Source organism: Tamandua tetradactyla, chromosome 7 (assembly GCF_023851605.1).
Source record: "Tamandua tetradactyla isolate mTamTet1 chromosome 7, mTamTet1.pri, whole genome shotgun sequence".
Classification (NCBI taxonomy): Eukaryota; Metazoa; Chordata; class Mammalia; order Pilosa; family Myrmecophagidae; genus Tamandua; species Tamandua tetradactyla.
The window spans coordinates 81911297-81934294 of record NC_135333.1 but is presented as its reverse complement, the minus strand read 5'-3'; the positions used below and the strand labels follow the sequence as shown (position 1 = coordinate 81934294).

The 22998-nt window shown below is 34.6% G+C and overlaps 1 protein-coding gene across 9 annotated transcripts in view; it reads right to left on the bottom strand.

Annotated features, from left to right (window-relative positions):
* The window catches only part of PLEKHA5 (pleckstrin homology domain containing A5), a 303484-nt gene that overhangs the window by 58447 nt on the left and 222039 nt on the right, over positions 1 to 22998 (bottom strand). For 6 of the 9 annotated variants that reach the window (XR_013179581.1, XR_013179582.1, XM_077170229.1 and 3 more), the window contains 3 exons: positions 17147 to 17612; positions 14388 to 14471; positions 10974 to 11027 (listed from right to left, as the gene is read on the bottom strand). Coding sequence is in view for 7 of the 9 variants with exons in the window: in XM_077170229.1 (XP_077026344.1) it covers positions 10974 to 11027; positions 14388 to 14471; positions 17147 to 17612 (604 nt within the window). In the remaining 2 variants the exon portion in view is untranslated. Of the gene's footprint in view, positions 1 to 10973; positions 11028 to 11863; positions 11984 to 14387; positions 14472 to 17146; positions 17613 to 22998 lie in introns of all 9 variants that reach the window. The other 3 variants (XM_077170230.1, XM_077170232.1, XM_077170235.1) reach the window with 2 other exon arrangements.

The following is a 22998-nucleotide window of genomic DNA, read 5'->3' as shown; positions in this document are numbered from 1 at the left end:
TTTTTATTAATATTTTTTACATGGGCAGGCACTGGGAATCGAACCTGGGTCTCTGGCATGGCAGGTGAGAACTCTGCCACAGAGCCACCATCGCACTGTCCTGTGATTAATTAAAATGTAAATTTAAACAGCCACATGTGGCTAGTGTCTGTCATAGTAGATGGCAGATCCAGAAATTTTAGACCAGGAAAATAACTATAATTTTCTTCAGGTCTGTATCTTAATTCCAGAAAGGAAAAACATATGTTCTAAGCTCTTAGTTGCAGTTGAGTTTCCTTGAGCCTTAATTATGTGCTGATAGCTTCCATTTCAGCTGACTGAATGGGGATAATGGTAACCATACACTACATAGGATGTGTTATGAGAAGCAAGTGGGACACTGTATATGACAGAGCTTTGTAAACTGTTAAATGGTACTTAAGCCGTTAGAATGGTCAGGGCCTGGATAGCTGCACAGGTGCAGAGAAGTTGGATTGCTTCTGAAGTAACCAAGAAATAGAGAATCATTAGTTGAGGAAAAGCATCCATTGGGCAAGAAAGTGTTTCATAGGTTGGGGGGGAGGGTAGTGAATAGAGGGCCTGAATGAGAAACCAAAGACAGATCTTATTCTGTAGGGAACAGGGAGTTCCTGAGTTAGCTGAAAACACTCTGCAGCAGGAGATTTAGGAAAATTACATTGGCAAGTGGACATAATTTCTTTGAAGCAGTCAGGGGAGACAATAACCTAAAACAATTACCATTTGTTGAATGCTTAGTAGTTCCTCTTAATTGTGCTAAGAGCTTTATAGTTATTACTTCAATCAATCCTAAAGGACCCTAAGAGGCTCATATTACCACCTTGTCACAAGTGTGAAAACGGAGGCTTCGAGAAGTTAAGCAACTTGTGCATGAAAATTAGAATGTGGAAAATCCAAGAACAAATCTGTAAGGTCCATACTCTTACCTCACTACACACCACACCTCATCAAAAATTGGAAAGGGCAGAGAGCAAATTCTGTATGTGAGCAGATACTGCTATTCATCTGCGAAGGTTCAGAGGGGAAGCATCATGAAGAAATATTACCAAGATTTGGTGACTAAATGGTAATGAGAAGCTCCATACAAATAATGATGTTGATGGTCTCCGTTCTTCTAACTAAACACCAAGTAACGCAATGAACAAATATTATATAATAAGACCAAGTTATTTTTCTGTAATCAGCTAACAAAACCTGTTGAGATAGTTCTATTGAATCTCATGTTTTTCCCATTTTCAGTAAAATGGTTAAAACCTTTAACTCCAGTGTCAAAGTATTTTAGACTTTAACGTGCTGTGTTCAGATGCATTTGGGAGAACACAGTAAGACTCCCAGAGCCTAATTTAATTCGGTAACATTTATCAATTCATATAATCTCCATCCTTTGAATGGTGGAACACCAAGAAAGCTTGCCATACCTGGGTTACTTGCAGGTAGTCTGGATGCTCATCTACTAGGCAATCAGACAGAAGAATAGGCAGTAGGCTGTAACCTTTAGGTTTTAGATCTAAGTGAACAGTTAAAACAAAGATCCTGATAGTTCTCAAAGCCCAGTGAACTCTTTCCGAAGGATGTGTTTTCAATACATATTATAGGAAAGAAGTAAAAGGTGACCAATATTTTAAAATACTTTTTATTTTAGTTTTTGGCCAGAGAATTGAGGTACAAATACGACAAGCTTAAATTTGGACATATTGGGGGTATGCTCAAGGTAGAACTTCCAAATGGAAATCTGTACAGGCAATTTAGAAACATAAAACTGAAATTGCAGAGAGGAACTTTGGGCATCTTTTATGCCCCCTTCCATACCCTCTCAGCTCATCAGCTATTGCTGAGCCAACCAGTTTCTGTATGGGACGCCCAGGCACTCATGTCTGGGGAATCCGAATGTCCTGGGGAGCTAGACCCATGGGGGTAATGGTTGATCGATGGAGGATGGGAGCCAGTACAAATACTTCCTTCTTCCCTTTTTCAGTTGGGTAATTATGTAGTTCCCACTTATTTGTCAACTACTTTGAACCTATGACAGTTGGTAATATATTCTTTCCTTTCCTGCTCACTCTATTCACCCTTGTATTTTGCTGTCACTTTCAGAAGTAAACCTCTGGCAAGCAAGCCCACCTGAGGTTCTACTTTCTGGGAGGAAGTCAGGTTATGTTAGATGACATGGCTAGAGATGAAGAAAAACATATGTACTAAGAAATGATGATCATGCATCTATGTGATGATGTTAAGAATTACTGATTGCATATGTAGAATGGAATGATTTCTAAATGTTGGGTTAATTTCTTTTTTTTCTTTAATTAATAATAATAAAAAAAACATATGATAAGCAGATGAATTCTCAGAGAGAAGAAGACCAAGAACTGGGAAATTTCTCCAATTAAGGTTGAGAAGGGTGAAAACAGCAGAAAAAGGGGAAAATTACTGGTAAGAAATAAAGGAACCATGGCAATAATGTAAACATTGGATAGGCCAAGAGATCAGAGTATTGACACACACATATTCTGTCCTCCCACATTCTAATCTACCTATTCATTGTCCACTTAATCTTCTTAGACTTCTGCCATCATATCATGTCCTGCTCAAGAATTTTCTGGCTTTCATCCCCTTTCCCAACAATCCTCATCGCCAAATATGAAAAGAAGAGAGAGGGTAGAAAAAAAGGAGTGGGATATGAAGGAGAGAGAAGCAAGAATTACTCTTAACAGCAAGGCATAAGAATATTCTATATCATGAACCTAGTTTGGGATGGTAAAGTGTTAAATAATATACTTTCCATTTTCCAGTTTCTTTAGTTCGCTTTTCCCAAATGCATATTCTTTATCCCTCTTGGAACATTAGCTCTCAATCATCCCGACCTAAAAATAGAAGTTCCAGGATCGCTTGAAATATTAGAGAAAATGAGATTTTGCTTAACAGCTCAAGAGAAGGAAGTTACTGAATTGAAATGAACAATGAAAGCCATCAGAATCTTTTCAATCATCTTGTTAGCATTTCTTCCCTTAAAGGAACGCTGTCTTTCATGAACACAAAGAACATAAGCAAAAAACTGCTCTTGGATTTTTTTTTTTACCTTGAATGATTTTAGAACCAATTACATACACCCACTTAATTGTTCCTTTTTGCATTTCTCCCTGCACACATACATTTAAAAGTGGTCAGAGTTCCTGTCTGCATAGATATTTGTTATTATTGTTTCTCAAAAGGAGAAGCATACTTATAAGGAAAGTTCACATGTTGTAATAACAGATTTCTTTCAAAACGCACTAATACTTTTAGTATATCGTTCATAAAAAATAGCTGTTTATAAAAAAGAATTGCATCATAAAATTTAAATGCTATTACAAAACATTTGCATATTAGTAAGTTTAGCTCACTTTTCAAGATGTTTTAGTTCGCATTAAAGAAAACTGATTTTTTTACCTTCCTCACAAGATTTTGATAGTTAAAAAAAAAAAAACAAAACTGATGAAGTATGACACAAGGTTTTAGCTACTGACTCTTGCAAACTGTAAATATTTTGATTCAATGAAAGAATACAAAGGAGTCCTTGAGCTGTGTTTTTATTTTATTGTATCATGGCAAACTGCTTTTCAGGAGAATTTGAGGATAAGATCCTTTAGCCATCTGATGTTAAATAATCTACTATTTTATGCCATATTCAAAATGACTTAAGTATGCTCTAGATGGGGAGGGAAGGGGGGAAGGGAGGCAGAGTGCAGGGCTCCTGTTGGGTAGAAACAAATGAATTTTATTTAAAAAAATTCCTAGCATAAGAATGTATACTTTTGAGGACACTGGGAATGGGCAATCCCAACCTAAGTTTCTTTCCAGTTCTCACCAGGCATATATTCTTTTCCTTTTTCGTGTTCATGCAGATGTTTCTGATACAACTGACTTGAGTGACTTTGGAAGGGAGGTAAGTAAATGCAGTATGTCATCATTTTAAGGGTGATTTGTAAAAGCACAATAAATACTATAATACAATTTTATATCTAAAAGAGAAAAAATAACACAAAAACTTGGGGTAGTGCCATTCAGTATAGTAGGTATTTTCATAAGGGAACCCTCACTTTCTCAGTGGCCTATCATAATTTTAGGGGCATTGGTATATTTGATTTACCCACAAGGGGCGGCATGCTTACAAAGGGCCTGTGAAGCATTGCTCCGAGTCTCTTGATCTCTCTATCCATACCCTACATACCTACATATTTCAGCCTTAGTTTTGAGCATCTCACCTTGTGTTCTTAACATGGAAAAAGCTGGCAGGAATGTTTAGGAAAAAAGGAAAAGGGAACAACATCTAAACTCACTTGTCACTACTCTTCAATCTTTAATAGGGAAAGTTAGAAAAGGGGAGTGAGGAAGAAACAAATAGCTGAGTCAGGATGGGGAAAATGGATGGAGGGACAAAACATGTTATAACTTCCCACTTCTATTAATCTTCCCTTCAGGACTGATCAAAAAAGCCCTAGTTTTCATTTCACCTCTTCATCCATGGAGAGGCTTTTACCTTGCTCCTTTCTTTAGCTTCTAGTGTGGTTTCTGAAACTCCAATTCTGTTCCTTTGCTCATCCCAACCAGTCCCTATCCATGCTACAGGAGTCAACAACTAGAAGTTGCTATTACAATGCTAGACTTGCTGAAGGGAGGCTGCTGCTGACATTCTGAGGTGGCACACCATACGCATTCTCTAGAGAGATGTTATCTTTAAAAAGAATTTTTTTTCTTTTTGGGTGCATGGTCCAGGAATTGGACCCAGGACTCCTGCATGAAAGGCGGGCATTCTAACCACTGAACTATGCGTTCACCCTAAATTTTTTTCCAAGAAAATATTTATTTTGTAATATACTGTTAATATTTTGATGTTACCTTCAGTGAACACTGATATAACTACACCAGGACTACGAAAAAATTGTGAAGTAGTTACAGTCAATTCTAAATACTGTAATTTTTTCACTTAATACATAATTTGTACATTTTAAAAAAACATTGTACAAAAAAATTCTACAAACGAATGAAAGCCAAAAAGAAATATGTCACTAAGTTTATGAATTGAAGTGACCAAAGACTATAGTAAATGAAAACAGTTCTAAACATAATGCAAACTTAAATGGAGCAATGCCAAATATTAAAGTATTCAAACTGACTGCATTCCTATTTTCACCCTTAATATATCATCTTTCTACATAGCTTCTTTTAAAACAGCAACATAAGGGGCAGGATATTTTCTTTATAACAATATTCCATCAAATTAGTTAATGCAGATGTTTGATATATTTAAGTATATAAAATAAATGTTTCAAGATTCAAAATTAATGTTGATATGTAATGAGAAAAAATAAGATGTTAAAAAGATCTGGGGAATCCCCAGAGATATACTGTATTCCCACTTACATAGTTCTGATCAATAAACATCAACATGCTCACTTAGATACTGGTTTAAACCACGGATCAAGACCATATTTTCAAAGTATTTAAGGATGTCAGGACACTGCAAAAGCTGGAGAAGAAAGCTGAGGAACAGTATATGCTTGCTAAACAAGAACTATGTTTATTTAGCTAGTGAATCCTAGAGTAATAAATTTTCACTTCACGATAGCAATCAGGCTTGCAAACAGCTGGAAATAGGAATTAAGGGTTTTAAATGTAGTTATAAAGGTCATAAAAATCTGATTAGACTGAGGTACATTTACTCAAAATTTTGAGACTCATTAAGTAGAAGCAAACAAAATAACTCCTCAGACAAATGCATATTTTTCAATATATATTTCATTGAGGGAAGGAAAGGAGGAGAATGTATATTAATTGGTGAAATCCACCAAGCTGCATATCAATACCAAAACAGTTTGAAGACAAGGGAAATGTTCTAGTATAATTTCAGATTATGTTTTATTTGACTAAAAAGAACCTAATGTTGCTTTGCCAAATTAAAAGTTTACTATAGTAATTTTTCATATAAACTTGAACTCCAGGACTAAATAAGGCATGGTTATTTTTATTTTAATCTCTCAAATAGCTAAAACCCAACAATTTAAAAACTACAACAGAAAAAGATGAAGCAATGTGACACTTACATTATTGAACCACTTCTAATTGTTAACTGTTAGCATTTGACCAATGCAAAGAGTTAATGAATCCTTGCATTCATTCAGTCTTCTGTCCCTTAGCTAGGATGCATAATCACAAAAGACAGCAGATACTGGTAAAAGCTTCAGGACAGAAAGTGCTTGATGGAATTACAGTTCTCAAGTGTGTTTGGTGAGAGTAAAACTGCCGATGCGCTGATGAAAACCATTACAAGAAGAGTTAATTCTGTGTTAAAGTGTTTAAAGATGTCACCTTAAGCAGTAAAAAAGTTTTAATAATGTCTTCCTTGAAGTATTTACATTTCCAGAGTCTATATCATTAGTGTTGTAATTCTAAAAGGACATCTCCATATGGTTACTGTTCGTTTTTATTTCTCCTCCTATGCATGGCATCTACTTCTTGATGCTTTTCATCAATGCAAAGTGATCTAAGATTTAGGGGCATGCTTGAAAGTGGCAATTATTTTAACACTTGCTTAGCTTTTTCTAGGGGTAACTCTTGAGTGCCCCTTGAATTGTTTACTGATTTGTTGTCACTTTTCTAAACGAATATGTCATAGTTGGTTATTGGGAACATCTCTGACAAAGATTCATTCAACTTCAAATTTGTCCTTCCACTTATCCTGAGACCAGACACCAGCATATGCGTTATAGTCCACAAAAGACTTTATCTCTGCCACTTCCCAAAAATGTCGACCACCATTCCCACTGAAGAGTAAAGAGAGCTGACTTTTCCCATCCAGGGAACAGTAAGCTGCATCCAAACGCTTATTACGATGCTTAGTTAATAGACCAGATAGAGTACTTAATGGAGCGATGCACATCATCTTCAGAACAGCCTTTGATTATAAACACACATCTTCAGGTTCCAATCGAAGTCTCTGAGATTATAGTTATCTATGGCTTTCAGCTTTTCCAGTCCTGGATGTACTTCCATGCTAGACAGTGAAGTACTGACAGGAACACCACCAAAAACCAAAGTTTTCACTGCCCACGGCTTCACTGCTGCTGCTGGGGCTGTACCGGATGAGGCTGGGATGTTTCCTTAAAATTTAACTATGCATATGGTGCCATCATTACTGGTTTCAGTTAAACTACTGGGTTAAATACAGCTTTTTAGGACTTGGTATGGAACTCTAACCAACAGGGCTGTTATTAAAAACATTTAATAACTGGGGTGCAGGAACCAAAAACAACCAGTATGCCCTTACTATTATCTTACTGCCGAATATCATCAGCTCCTTGGCTACTAAAAGCTTCTATGGAAACCTGTTATTTAAGTTTCAAATAAATGACTTACATTTGGCTCTATGGAATCTTTAGGGACTCCTAATCATAAATGCTTGCTTGGCAAGCTATATAGTTCTGAAATTCATACTCAATCTGCCTGTCTCTGAGAAGAAAAGAAAATACAAAGATTTTCTCTTTTCCTTTGAAATTAAAACACTAGCTATGATGGCATTCTCTAGAATTTCTAGACAGTCCACTCTTCAGGAGAGGAGACATCATTGTAATTGCTGAAAATACTGCATTTAGTTCCAATTTCCTGGCAAGCACAGAGCCATGACAAAATTTTACTTTTGGCTTTTTTTCTTTTTCCTTCCATATTCTTTTAGTCAGAGAGATAAACATGGAAAAACCTGATAAATACTAATCCATTTGGTAGGTATTTTAGAATAAAATTGGCAAGTTTCACTTAAACTGTGACCAAAAATTTCTCTAATATTCAGTGACAACTAAGCTGAATGATTAGAAAATGAGTCATTGATATTTTACTCATGCATTTTTCTAAATAGAACCTGGATGAGGTACATAAGTAAACAGCTAGGATTACAGCACATTTGCAGGTTATACTTTACAACTATATTACACAAAAATTTAAAAAAATGACAATACACCCAGACTGATGTTAATAAACTGACTTTGAATATTTTGCCTCACTAGGCAATAAAAGCATGAACCAATTGTAATAGTGTACTTCAAAATGAAGCAGGCAAAAAACAGAAGAAAATTCTACCATATAGTTCAGCTACTGTTATTTAAAAAAATATATTTCAATATATGACCTGTCCTCTTAAGCGGATATTTAGAAAATAAATTATATTGCTCAAAGTATAAGCACAGAAGTTAAGATTTTTGGTGTAATATGTTAATTATTTTTTGTATACCATGTTAATCTTCAGAATTTCAGATAAGGCATTTTTATTTGTTATTTGTCATAAACATTCCATTAGTGTCACAAATGAATTTACCTCTGAAGCAACTCAGAGAATACCCTTTGGTTTTATTTTTCATGCATAGTAATAGGGATAAATAGAAAGTCAACCAATTAAAACAACTTCTTTTGAAAACTAATATGGCAAGAGGCATGAGGAAGACTGTATTTTTTTGTTGCTGGCCTTAGGTTATTCTGATGGTTTATTAGGGCAAACAGATTAAATATTGAAAGTGAGAATCAATTAGCACATGTTCATTTGGTATGATAAACAGTCTAAAATACGACCAGAGCCTTTTTACCTGACTTTTAGGTTTTAGAATCCACTTTCCAATTTGTGGAAAGCTGATGAATCACTTTATAAACCCAAGTAACCAATAATACCTATAAAAACAACAGACCTGGGTATCTACAATTGATTACTGGCAGTAACAAGATTAAAAGCTGGAAATGTTAGAGCTGAATGAAGATTTCATTAAAATTCAAAATTATCAAAAATCTTTCCCCTATAACTTAATAGTCATAATTCAAAATATAGAACAGTTCAAAAGTAAATCATTTCACTTAGATCAAGTGCAATTATTTGAAACCATAAAGAATTCTGACATTTAAAGAGAGGATTTTCTTTAGGAAACCTTAAGGACACATTTAGGCAAATCTGATTTTCTGGGTAAGGCACTCATAATATTTTCCTATATTGTCTATATTATCTGAAAAGGATCCAATTTTTGCCATCAGAAATGAGTCTTATTTTAATATAAAAAAATTTGAACAATTCAATACTGTAGTTTTTTCCCATTGTCACAAAATTAAAAAATAGGAATAACATAACTTTGCTTTCGGATCTTATATTTTTAAAAAAGGTGATTTACTATAAATAAAATGTTTGCTGACATATCGAGAGAGTAGAGAAGATAAACAAAAAATTGAGACTTTTAGAAGCTGTCTGCCTCTAGCATGGTGCAAGAGCATGCTTAGCACAGCGTGAAGGGAAGAGAGCCGGATCTCAGCAGGGGAGCCGAGGAGAAGCAACTTAGCAAATGGTAGTATTTTAGATATATTTACCTGTCCTTTACTAAGATTTTCTACAACTCTATGTCTCTGCATTTCCAGTTTAGATTTAAGCAGGGTAAGTAATAACTGCAGTAAACCACTAAGTTTATTTCCAGATAACTTTAGATAAAAATTTATATCATTTTTTTATTTTGTAACATTCCATTGTTTTTCAGAACTATCTTTAGGTTTACATTTGAAGAGCTGTTTTGTTTCTTTTAGTGGCTAATAACTAAATTTTTCTTTATTATGGTAAAAACATAGAACATAAAATTTGCCACTGTAGCCATTTTTAAGTGTACAATTCAGTGGTACATTCAGGATGCTGTTGCAACCATCATCACTATCTAAAAAACACTTTCTTCACTCCAAACAGGATTGAAGAGCTTTTAAGAGACTGATTTCTAAAGTGACTTAGAGGCTTTCTAGTATGTGGAATTTTAAGAGAAGACTTATTTTCCTATTTTATTAGCAAAGGTATCTTAGACTACTTTCAAAGTGAATAATGTACTCTGTAGTTAAATTTCAATAGCATCAGTCTCTAAACTGAAGAGCTGAATTCAGATACATGCAAGGTTGATTTCTAAAGCACTCCAATAGGCAGAATATATATTTCACATTACCAAAAGTATATTTCTTTTTAAAGTAAAAATAAGAATAATGCTCTGACATCTTTTAAAGTGTTATCCTAATGCAAAACCCCTCTTTAAATAATTTAGAGCAGTACATTATTTTATTCCAAACATCAAAAATAAACACGTAAACATTTGTCTTATTTCTCCATAGTAACTTCTTTGATAAAATATTCAAGTTTGGACATTTTAAAACAAGCTAGAATAAATTTTAGCTTATTTATAAAAAAATGCATTCATTGGAAAAAATTCTATGTCTAAAAAAAACATATTGAAATTTTTCATCAAATAAAAATAAACAGCAAAGCATTTCCTAAAAATGGGAGAGTCATGTTTATTCATGAACTGCTACTTTAACTTTTAAACATCCACTGTAAGCCATCATACTCGCTGTTCCCACTGAGGAAATGCTAAAAACGGTAGATCACTAAAAAAGTGACTCTACATATCTTGGCAAACACCAAACATTGGAAGGGGACAGCAAACAGGGAATAAAGGCACACAATTAAAAATTATCTCCACTACACACTTTACCCATATGGAATACACACCACACTGTATCTATGCTCCTGCCTGACTTGGTATCTATTCCTTTAATTAGGTCAAAGTAAACTGAGATAAACCTCAGAGAATAGTTTTCCTTTGGATAAGGAGGAAAAAGCCTAGAAAAATCAGGCTCTCAATTTTAGGTACCAGACCTTCTTTTGTCAACCTCTGTGACCTTCATAACTGACTTTTTCTCCCTGTTTATCATGGCATTCCCGAATTCACCTGCTACTGGGAGACTTCTTATTCTGCCACTTGTGAAAGTTCTGAGGTTATCCTATATTATTTATTTTATAAGGGAAGTAAAAATTGTGCTTTCAACTCAAAGTGACTGAAAAATCTGAATAGCCCCAAAACTACACTACATTTAAGAAGTTTTATTAGTTATAATAAGTAAGAAAATTCTACAAATCCCACCTGATGATCCAAATATATGGTGTTCCTTTGAAGATGATGTGAAAGAATTTCATTCTAGTAGGCACCAATCAAGAAAATAAAGGGATAGAGAAAGAGGGTGCAGAATTCATGAAAAGATCAGTTTTGAAAGAAAAATAGCTAGTTTACTAAAACCTACTATACCACAGCACATCACAACTTTCATACACATGCTTGCCTGAAAAAATGGTACAGATGATACATTGAATTTTGAAATTACACTTAGCTTTATAAGAAATTAAGTAGACAAGCATATAAACTGAGTATTTAAACAAAAATCCTTCAAATGGCTTTAGCAGACTGGACATCAGCAGTGCTACATGTTGATTACTTTTCTGTCATATAGAATTATTTCTTTCAATAAGGTGTGTAAGAAGTTAAGATGTCCATGGGTCATTTTCTCATATAAACAGAGGCTATTAAATCCTTTGAGAAATGTGTATACTTACATCTTAAAATAAATCTTTGAAATTTAAAAGGCATATTATTAAAACTACAATCAACTTTCAAATTACTTCTTTACTGGAAATGATAGGAATTCTCACTATCTGTTTTACCAGGCGTGGAAAGTATGGTAGCAGGTATATAACAACATTATTTTCCAAGTCTGTATGTATTTCCTTTCTCCTGACCAAAAGCTGGTAGGTGAAGGGCTAAGAAGAAATTTATCCCTTCTGTATTTTCTTTCATTAATGTACAAATAAATAAATAAATTGAATTCTCAAAGGGTCAATAGCAGGTCCTAATGCTGTCAACGCAATGATGGTATGGGCTCATGTTCAACACTTAATGACACTGATCAACGTGATTAATGAGTGGCTCAGAGTAAGTGATGATGGCAGATGACACAGACACATCTCTTCATAGCTGACCTTTGGGCTGTGGGCCTCAAGTTTCAGCTGCATGAGCTGTGCTAGCGTATGTTCCCGGATACTACTCAGTTCAGCTTGCTGCCGTCTCAGCTTTATTAGCAGCAGCGTAAGCTCCTCTGGCTGAAGGAGTACAATTTAAGAATCCAAACAGTGGAAAACAGATTAATTGTTGTCTTAAGTGACAGATATTAAACCAAGATTTCTTGGCAAGTTTCCTCTTATGGTTGACATCAAACACAGTGCCTAGGCACTATGATGATAGGTCCTACATAAATCATAGATATCTAGAGAAATAGAAGGAACAGTGTTACTTTCAAAGGTACAGTGCAGCAACAGTATATTAAGGCATTTTCTCAGAACTCACGAGAAAATATTTAAATGTTAAGTATAAAAAAGCACAATGGCAGAAAAAACAGCATAGAGGCTTGTACATAAGAACTATTAAAAGATACTATAATTAAATGTTTACAAAATTACACCTAAGACATTTCCAGCAAAAGAATAGTAAGTACTTGCATGACCAAAATAACATTATAGACAACAGAAAGTAAATAAAACTAATTAAAATTCATGAAAACTTGGATAATATTTTCACATTATTAAACTCAGTACCTGGGACCTATTAACTGCTTCCCAGTTATATAAAACCTTTTGGTTCCTGACTGGTTACTATGATCCCTAAGGGGAATGAAATTTTTAACAGTAGATAAAATTCCTTAACAGTCCAATCTGATACATCTTTTTTTGTTAGAAATGTAGTTAAGTAGGACATCAAATATTACCCAGAGTTCCTCTGAGCTTTGTTATGATTAAAAACTGCCCACAGGCCAGAGGGAGTCTTTCTTTATTGAAGTGCTGCAGCGTGCTCTTATATGTCCAGGCCAAAAAACATCCTTGAGAGTGATTTGTTTTGCTTACACCATGGCACCACACTAGCTCTCTTCTTCCCTGTTCATTTGCTGTTATGCTTTATTTTCCATACCATTCTTCTCAGAGACAGAAATAATGTTTAACTACTATTTGGAATCACATTAAAAATTACTGCATTCAGGTAGGAAAATTCTAACAGAAGTAAACCACAGCTACTGCTGGAGTTTTTAAATAAAACTGGTTGTCTATAGAGAGAGAAAAAACTTTTTTTATTAAACAGTCGAAGAACTGTTACTATGTGTGGGACTGAAAGAAGAAACAGAAAAAGAGTAGCTGCCTTTGCTCTGATGCCAACCACATTGTGATCTCATAATTCTGAGATATTCTATCTCTCGTGGCCATGATCAAGCTCTCCTCTTGCCAGGGAAAAAGCAGGGTGAGGGTAACTGAGCTATTCTAAGACCCAGAGCGGTACTGACAGAAATATCAAAGGAAGAAATCTTGAACTTCTCCTTTACTATCTATAGAACTAAAAGGATAAAGAGCTTTTCAAAAGATGAAACATACCAATTAGTTTTTTAGATAATTAAAATGTGAAGGCAAATAAAAAAATTTGGCCAAAAAAAAAGTAGTATAGGTGATAAAAAAGCTAACTTTATTTTAAATCTCCACTAGAGGGAGCAAGGCAGAAGAGAAAATTTCATAACGATATTTAGCATTATCTTAAGATTAATGCTTGATTCTTTGCCATATCAATAATCTAACATCTAATATCTAAAAATTCTTAAATTTATTCAAGAAATACACAGAATGTCTAACAAATAAATTGCAAGTAGTTTAAAGCCAGGAAATGCTTCATTACATCTAAGCCCGTAAAAGACGAAATAAAAGGTTTGCGAAAAACATGACTAATTTAATCTGATTACTGCAGGAAGAAAATTTAAAATAATGAACCATAAAGGTGCTCAAATCACATTTGTACTGAAATTTAGACTATCTACTGATGTTATAATATAGTTCTCCTGATAAAATAATGCTTTTAAAATAAACTGAAGTGATGAAAAGTCATCTTTTTCCTTTAATTTGAAGACGAGTTGTCCTGATAATATAAATCCTTCCCAGTTTGAACATAACACTGACAATGAAATGACATAGTAAGTACTTGCTTTGACCTAGTGTTTTTTATAGTCTTTATTTCTCTGTGTAAATATGCAAATCAGTTTCTTTTCACTCTAAAGTAGTTAATCTACGATCTGTATAAAAATTCACAGGAGAAACTTATCAATAGGTCTGCTGGTCATCTACAAATGGTTGCTTTCTGGATTTGTGCTGTTAATGAATTACTCCAACATCTGTTTGAAGGATAAATGAATTAACAATTAACATCCAAGGAAGTGAAGGAATCCACCCATGCTATACAACAAACCTTCGAAATGTAATCTTACATTTAAGCAGTCAGAAAGTGAAAAGTCATCTACTAAGACACTGAAATGGTTCCATGGTTCCCAATTCCTCTGAAGGGCATCTCCTCCATAAAAGCAGTAATGTTTTTTCTTTGGGATGCACCTCTTTGGAAATTCAAACTTAAAGCTATGTCAGTTATGTGTTTTTGTTTGTAGCAAACACGATGTAGTACATAGGATAATACACTTACCGTTTTGCCTTGGAGGCTCTGGGGACTAACAGACTGTAAACTTAGGCCTGCTGGCATTGATCTTCTGTCAGGCACATAGACATGCTAGGAAAATAAAAGGCACCATATAAATTTTGTAGTAAAGGTATTTTATTTGAAGGGGGTTTAATGTCAGTCTTGAGAAGCCATAAACAAATTTATATTAGGAAATACCATTTAAAAATTGCTATTAGTGCTTATGAGAGAAGACAGATACAAATTTTCTTGTTGGAGTAACAATGCCAACGAACAGAGGGATTCTATATAGTCTATTTCTGTAGTCTTTAAACTTCTTTTGTTCTTAGGATCCCTTCACATCCTTAGAAGAAAAATGAGTCAGAAGAGTAGTATTGTTTTATCATTTTACAAATGGGTCTTAATACAAGCTGGATTCTCATATCTGTTTCTCCGTTCAATTTGTTATGATATGCTTTTTTAGTGGAAGTATGTGATGAAAATCCACCCTCACTGACATATGTAGTTGGAAAAGGGTAAAGAACTTTAAAAACTTTCCAGATAATTGCGGGTATTTATCTTTGATACTGTACGGAACTTTAAAGAGTGAGAGCTGCATAAAAGTGAAATGCAATGTGGTATCTGAAACCATATCAATGAACTTTTCATATTCTGTTACATTAACACACATTGATCTATTTGCATTTTAAACAAATTTTTTACCCATCCACAATTCTGTGACATCAAACATTGGTCATTTGAAAAAATTGGCTCACTGAGTGCAGATCTTCCAAATATTAACACTTTCAGTAAACAATATAATAAATAACATTTGTTAAGATCACTTCTGATCTTTAAGCATTGGGAAGCTATCAAGCTCACAGTGGAAGATACGAGATTACAGAATTCTCATTTTAGCTTCGAAAGCCTGAATGTTGTCATCGGTAACAAATACTGTCAATTGTTTTCCTTAAAATGTCAAATACCGAAGTTTGAATAATCATAATTTCTGTTATTCATTCTCCGGAGAAAAATGGTGTTTGTTCCATGAAAAAAAGAGCTAGCTCACCTTGCAACTTAAATGACACCAGTGCTTTTACTTTTCCATGAGAACAACCATTAGTAATTTTGGTATACAATAGAAATACTTAATATATATTTCCCATTTGATCATACAGAATACTAAAATGATATGTAATCAAAAGTCAAGGTTCAACTGAATTAACTTTTACTATTTTATAAGGGCAATCTTAAGTGAAAGTGCTATTTTATTTTATATTTTTATATTCCTATTTCATGTTACCATATACTACTTAATTTAATTAAATTTTATTGCAAGTGTGTGGCAGCGAAATGTACAACGACCACTAGTACAGTCTGGGGCAACTGCTATAATTTAGAGTAAGGGGCCAGTAGTTCTACCCACTACTATTTTTCACCATTAGTATAAATATTAACACAGTGAAAAAGACAAATGTTGCCTCATTGTTATTCTGAAAACAATTTTGAGCTTGCCTTGGACCACATTTTGAGAACCACCAGTCTAGGTCAAGGATTATGACAGAATAACAAATTTGGTGATGTTGGAGAGTTTTTATTTGGAAGTAGACATTTAGTTGGCTGCACACTGGATAAAGAGTACAAATTCATCTCATGGTTGTTCTTGAAACAGATGTTAAATCTAGCTAATAATGTGAAAAATATTCATAACTGTAATTTAGCCACTTCTAATCTATTCATTATAAAAACTGCGCATGATCAGATTTTTCTTGAATATCGTTACTAAATTTATTAAATTTTTTCTGATTAAGTTTTTGGATATACAAAGTGACTAAATATTAAGCTTTGTTACAACTGAAGAGGAGCCTTTTATGGTGAGGCGCACTAAAACAAAATAAATTTCAGATTGATTTCTTAATTTCCAACAAAATGATTACTCAGGGAATGTCAAGCAGATACTTTAGACAATAATGTAACCAAAGGTTTCAGTTTTCACAAGACTAAGAAGAAAAGGAGCATTTTAAAATGGGTTAATGCCAGAAATTCTTTAGTAGTAAAAAAATCACATAAAAATTCTCTCTTACTTTAGGATAGGTATTAGGAAACTGACTACATACTGGCTGGCTGATTAAAACAACTGCTTTTGGTATTATAAAAAACTAATGGAAACAAAGCACTCTGTAATTCACTTCAACTAACTAAAGCAATGCTTATGCCAATTTAAGGTGCAAATTAAAACATCATCTGTACCTGCATCTTAATTTTAAGGAAAGTATGTATATCATTAACTATTACTACTCTAATATTAAATTGGGTTCCTAAGGAAAAAATATCAATATGGCATTTATTCACAGTTGGTTAGAAGATGTAGTTAACATATTATCCTAGCAGAGAAGAGGATGAGCTTAAGCAACACTGCAGGTATACCAGAAGGGAGGCACACATTTGCAAGTGTGTGAAGAGCCAATAAAATGCACTGGTCTTACCCTACATGGAAAGTTAATGAGATACACTATTAAGCAGAGAAGAATGTATAAAGCACCATCTTAAAATAACTGCTTCTGTTTTTTTTGAGAGATGAAGGACTGTGAGATCAGGTTTTATACATGAGATTTTTGATACTGTAGACTATTTTCCCTTACTTTTCAAAGTAAAAAATGAGCTGTCTTGTCTGCTGTCTCCCCATTCACTTATCTCTCACATTTAAAAGAAAGAACAATATACTAGAAATAAAAGCTAGCATCTATAAAGTAATGAGCTAACCCAGAATTAGCAGCTGTTGTTACCTTAGGGTGATGAGCCCTGTGTCTGCGGTCTATTGTCACGTCTCCTCTCTGGATGGGTGAAGACACTTCTGATCTGTACGCCCGGTGAGGGGAGTAGCCCTGGTAAGCAGCTATTGAACCGTGGGAAGGAGATGCTGGAATAGAGTGCATTGTCTGGTCTGAAATATTAACCATGGTTTTAGGACTACTCAAAGTACCATGTCGAGGAAGAGTGCTCTGCTTATTATAGAACTGACGCTGCTGCCACTCATAGAGCTGCCACATTGTGTCATCTCTCATCGATCTCCGTTTGTCTTCTGCTCCGGGTCCGACTGTCTTGTCGTGACTGGAAGGGGTCATGCTGCAGATACTTTCAGGCCTGGTCTTGTTGTTTCTAGGGAGGGTTCTATAACCTTCAGGATAGCGGGCCACCATCTGGGCTCTGTGACTTGGCATATTTCTTGGTAAAGTTTGATAAGAAATGACTCTAAAATAAAATAAATAACTGAGATGTAAAAATGAAGGAAGAGCTATTTTTCAGATTCTAAATTAAATTACATTTCTTCTGACAAGTAAAATTTATATTAAAGATCAAAAAGGCATAAATAATGAAATAACATTTTAATAATTCTTATGAAATTCAATTTGATGGACTTAATACATCAAAGTAAAGAGCATCTTATATCATTAAAGACTACTGATACCACACAATGAATAGTTTGGCTTAAAGAAGGAAGAATATTACACTTCATTTCAGAAATAAGAATGTTCAGGATCTAAGCTGAAGTCTGTCTACATTTTATTTATTTTATACATATATAAATTCAATTTCACACATCTCATCAGAACAGTCAAATAAGATTTCTGTATATGGATGGAACACTGTCTTTTTTGAGTTGTGTCTATGGGGCATGAAAACTGGAAAGAAACAATTACAGGTATATGCTGACTACTCTGTTGTACCATCTCCTTCAGAAAGCATGGCTACTTAGAGAAGGAAGTACATTTATGGTTTGAAGGAAAAAAGTTTCCTTGATAACTTTTCCTAACTTGAAAAATAAATGCTCAAAATTTGATTATTAAAGGACAAAACACTTAAATACAACAATAATTGAGATATAAAATGGCAAATTCACATATTTTCAATGTTTCTAGCAAAGAAATTAGCATTTGACTTCATGAGCAGTATCAATTTTTTTTTGGCTTCTAAAGTCTATCCAAAAATTATTCAGGTACATCAAGTATTCTAAATACAATTTTCTCTTTTGATATGGCCACATAATGGGCTATTATTAAGCACTGATTATTTCAGTTTCCTAAAATGAAAGAAAAATGAATAATTTAAGTATACAAGTTTGTTTTTTTAAACAGACTGACAAACATAAATTCAGTCTTTTGAGTTAATCAAAATTATCCTTATATTAAGCTCATGTTAAGTCATTTATGTTATATGGATAAGATTTGAAAAGTCAATTATGAATTTTATATAAATTTTATATTTGTGTTTCCATATCTTCAGAAATAGTTACAGTTACAATTCAAATTTTAAATGCAAATATAACCTTTTTATAACAACCACCACAACAAAATCTAGATTAAAAATACCAAGGTTAAATTACAAGTATTCCTTTTGTGCTATACCATCTTATTGGCATAAATTTATATCCTATCATCAAAGACAATTTAATTCAATGAACCAAACATGTAGGAGCGTTGGGAAACCAGGAACCCAAGTTCTCTCAGTTTCTTGACTCCTGCTTTCAATGTTTGGGTAAAAGCTCTCTTCCAATTACTTTATTTTGACCACAAAGTGGAAAAACTACATAATATTTTAGTGCCTCCCACTAGGTGTTAAAATATAATACATGTTGGTAAATACATGAACAATGAAGGGGAAAAGACTTGATATGTTAGTTACTTAACCACACTCTTTATAACCTGGCAATCCTTAGCTGATGTTATAGCTCTCTCTGGATGCAAAACTTGTCATTAACAGTGCGTAAATACTAATGTATTATAGGAAAGACTTCCTTGTGATTGAGTGTGATGAACTGGGTGCCTCCTGGGCTATGAAGCATGCTGATAATAAAATGTCTGCACAATTGGTACCTAACAGGGCCATAAAATAATGTCACATTTACACACACTAGAGAATGTCTCGTGTTAAATATATACCCGCAAAGGGGATAAGACTGTGAAACATATTACAATGCAGTGGAAAAAGAATAAAATGGAAAAGACAGCTGACCAAAAATCACAAGAGTCAAGTTTTGATTCTCACTTTCCTATTACATACTTAGACCTTAGATGAGTTATTTACATCTTCTCGGACTCAGAAGGTTGAGGGGGAGGTGGCGGGGGGCGGGGGGAGGGACAAGACTGACAAGATTTGTCAAGACTGAGTCCTAACAGAAAGAGTTAGGGGCCAGCTAGAACTGGAATGCAGGCCTTCCACTTTCTAAAGCAGTGCTTTACATTATGTCATTGATGCCCATACTACTTTTGGGTTCAGTGAAAAAGTAAAATCATTCCTATGCACTTTAGGATTCTTTTTGGATTTTACTTTTTTAAAAAAACAATTTTTAGAACAGTGTTACGATTTACTTTTTGCCAAGAGGAGGGATGCTCAAAAACCAAAAAACAAACAAAAAAAACTTTACCTTTCCTATCACAATCATTTAACTAAAAATTAAAAGATACCAAAAAAATTAGGAAGGGCATAATCTTAGAGGGCTAAGATAGTCCTTTAATCTGAATAAATTCATTACATTGCAACCAAAATCTAGTCGACTGGTCAACTGAAACCTTTTGGGCTTCAGTTTTCTCACCTACAGGACAATCTGATCACTAAGGTATCTTATAGTTATAAAATTTCCTGTCTTATTTTGTATTTGTAAAACATTTTTAATTCCTTCAATCACTCCTCCTCAATTAAATCTCCTTCAGCATCCTGGTTGTTCTTCAGGTTTTCAACGTCTCTACTCCATGTAGGCTTGTTCAGAAGTGAACAAAACGCCTCTACATAAGAACCACGTAGCATCAGCACGTAGGGTAATCACCTGATGACTCTGAGGATGGGGTGGCTGAGAAAAGGACCTACTACTCAGATACAACCAGAAGAAACAGCTCACCCTCTTGCTGCTTTCCCACTATGTGTACTTCCAATTTTTTTTTTTCTGCTCGGTCTCCCTTTCCGTTTCAGCTTCTCTGTTAAAATGAAAGCCAGAGACTGGAAGAAGTCCAGAGTTGATTCCATCGGAGAGATTTTTGCCCTAGCACTAGAGCAACTTACCCTGACAGATCTTGGTTTATTTGGTCATTCATAAACTCAGGAAATATTACAGAGAGATTGATTGAAGGAATTAAAAATGAAGGCTCTGAATCAGGCACTGAATTATACCGTAGACACATACTGAAAATATAAGTAATATTAACTTTATATCCCATTTGAAAATATTTAAAAAGGAAAGCACATTTATATGCATATTAAGGGCTACATTATCAACTTAAAACGTACTAAAAACTGCCCTACAAATTAATGTTTAAATTCTAGTTCAGACTATACACCTCTGTCAGTCTTTGCCACTGAAGCATTCATAATATGATAGAGAAAGCATGCACAATGTGAGAAGGTCCCTGATATAGAGATGTATATTGATCTTGAACTGCCAACCCACCATATATTCATTAACAGCAGGCTGCTTTTCTACTAAGCTTGGTTAATTAATGACTACAACGTTTCAAAGGCTCTTCTGCCATCTTTGGAATGACTTTTGGGGAATTTTAATAGAAAATCAATTTTAATAGAAAATTCATTACCAAGTAAATTTATTTTTATCCCGTATATTCTCTAGCACTTTGAGACTTGTTATTCAAAAACTACAATTTCCTTCAGTGGTTTCTCCAAAGAGATTCAAATTAAGCAAAGTGTGATTTACTTTTAAGTGAAAGCTTAAGAAATGAACACTGTAAGCTCCTTCATCAGGTTTAGTGCCCTATTCACCAGCAGCTGCCTGTCAAACACCATGAAAACCCTGTCCCGGTGATTTTGCCACACAGAACAATGGCTTAAGGCACCATGCATCTCGGCAGTGCCCCACTCACAAAGAAACTTTAAAGCTTTGTTCTCAGATGCAGAGATCCACTATTTGACTAACTATTAAATCTTTTTCCTTTCTATTAGAACTTTAATAATAAAAGAGAACCTTTCAGAAAGATCTTTCAATGAATTATACCATGAATTAAAATTATACTTAGGTCCACTATATTGAGATACCACAACCAATTTTTTTATCAAGGTTATTTAACAATGTAGATGTTATATTTCAATGATCCAAAGTGGACTCTAGCCATTACATGAGAACTAAGAGCATTTATGAAAGCTGGCATTACAGTGAGTCCGTCCAAAGATGGAAGAATCTGGAGAAAATTAGGAAGGAATGAATGTCAGTACGAAATGACATTAAAACCAGCCCTGAGAAGCTGCTGGTCTGCACCAAAAGGAAAAAGTCACAGAAAGTCTTTACGTATGCTAATTTTATCCATCCAATGACTCCTGCTTAGAAACTAACACTTAAGCTTAACAATTTAAAAACTGATTCCACTTTGGAGTCAGATTTAATTTGTTTGGTAGAGATTCAGCAAACACTTTGATGTAAATTTTTAGTTAACTCCCCGAATGTGGTTGCTTTAATAAGTACTTCCAAACATCCTTTCACTTTTTTTCCCCCACAACTACTTCTGGCTTCTTTCCTATCTAATCAAAATTAATTTTTGAAAAAACTAATAGTTCTCACAAATCTTTCTGAGGAAAATCAGAAAAGTGAGCACTGAGGCTGGAAAAGAGGAAAACGGAGGTGAATAACACAGAGCAGGAGGCTGTTTTTGCAGCCCTGAGAGAGAGAGAATTAAGGATGAGGCCCAGTCAGCCTGTGCCTTGAGCCGTGCTTCTGAAAGAAGAGAGTAGAGGTGGCAGCTAACAACTGTGACCATCAGCCATCAACAATGGAGTGAAACTGGAAGAACATTACCACACCTCAGAAATTTCACTATTGAAATAAGTTAATAATTTAACCAAAACATTCTTAACGTCATGGTTTTTCAGTTTTCTACTACCGACTGATAAAGAGTTACAACGACACTGCAGTTAGTTTTAACGTACACAAATGTACTTAAAATTTTTTGCATCACCAAATTCATGCCTGACAGAATCCTTTTCTCCATCCACTGACACCTGCTTTTCCTCCTATTCCTCTGCCCTTTGTTTTTGGTCCCCTTTGCAGCCCTCTTCCCTGCTTCATTCTTTAACTGTAGATGTTCTTTCTGGTGGTGAAGTATACTAAAAAAGAGCCTCTGCTTTTTTTCTGGGACCGACACACAAGTCAAATTGCCTGATCCCATGCCCTACTTAATCCCCTCCAGCAGCGGCTGACCAGACAGCCAATCAAGCCTCTAGTTAATTGCATCTGGCCCAACACAAAATAAAGCCCACTTGCCCTAAACCCACTCTTATAAGATGGCTAAATCCTGTGGCATCAAAGTAACTTTCATCTTTATGTCTATAGAAACTGCTTGCCAACACTAGCAATGTTGCTTCAGCTTTTGAAAGTGATCAGCTTGCCACAGCAAAACTCTCGGTGCCCTGAATAAAATACTGTGGTATGCAAACTTGACTCCAAATCGTCTGACACAGGTTTTGCCTTAGATTTTTTAATTTTATTTAGTCTCCCTGCTGAATGCATTTATACTGAATTAGTCTATCCTTGTGCTTAGCTTTAATTACTTTTAATATGCTGGTGATGCTCCCCCAAACCAAATTCAAGCGCCAGACACCCAGGGGCCACAAAATCAACCTGTGCAGCCATTCACCACCT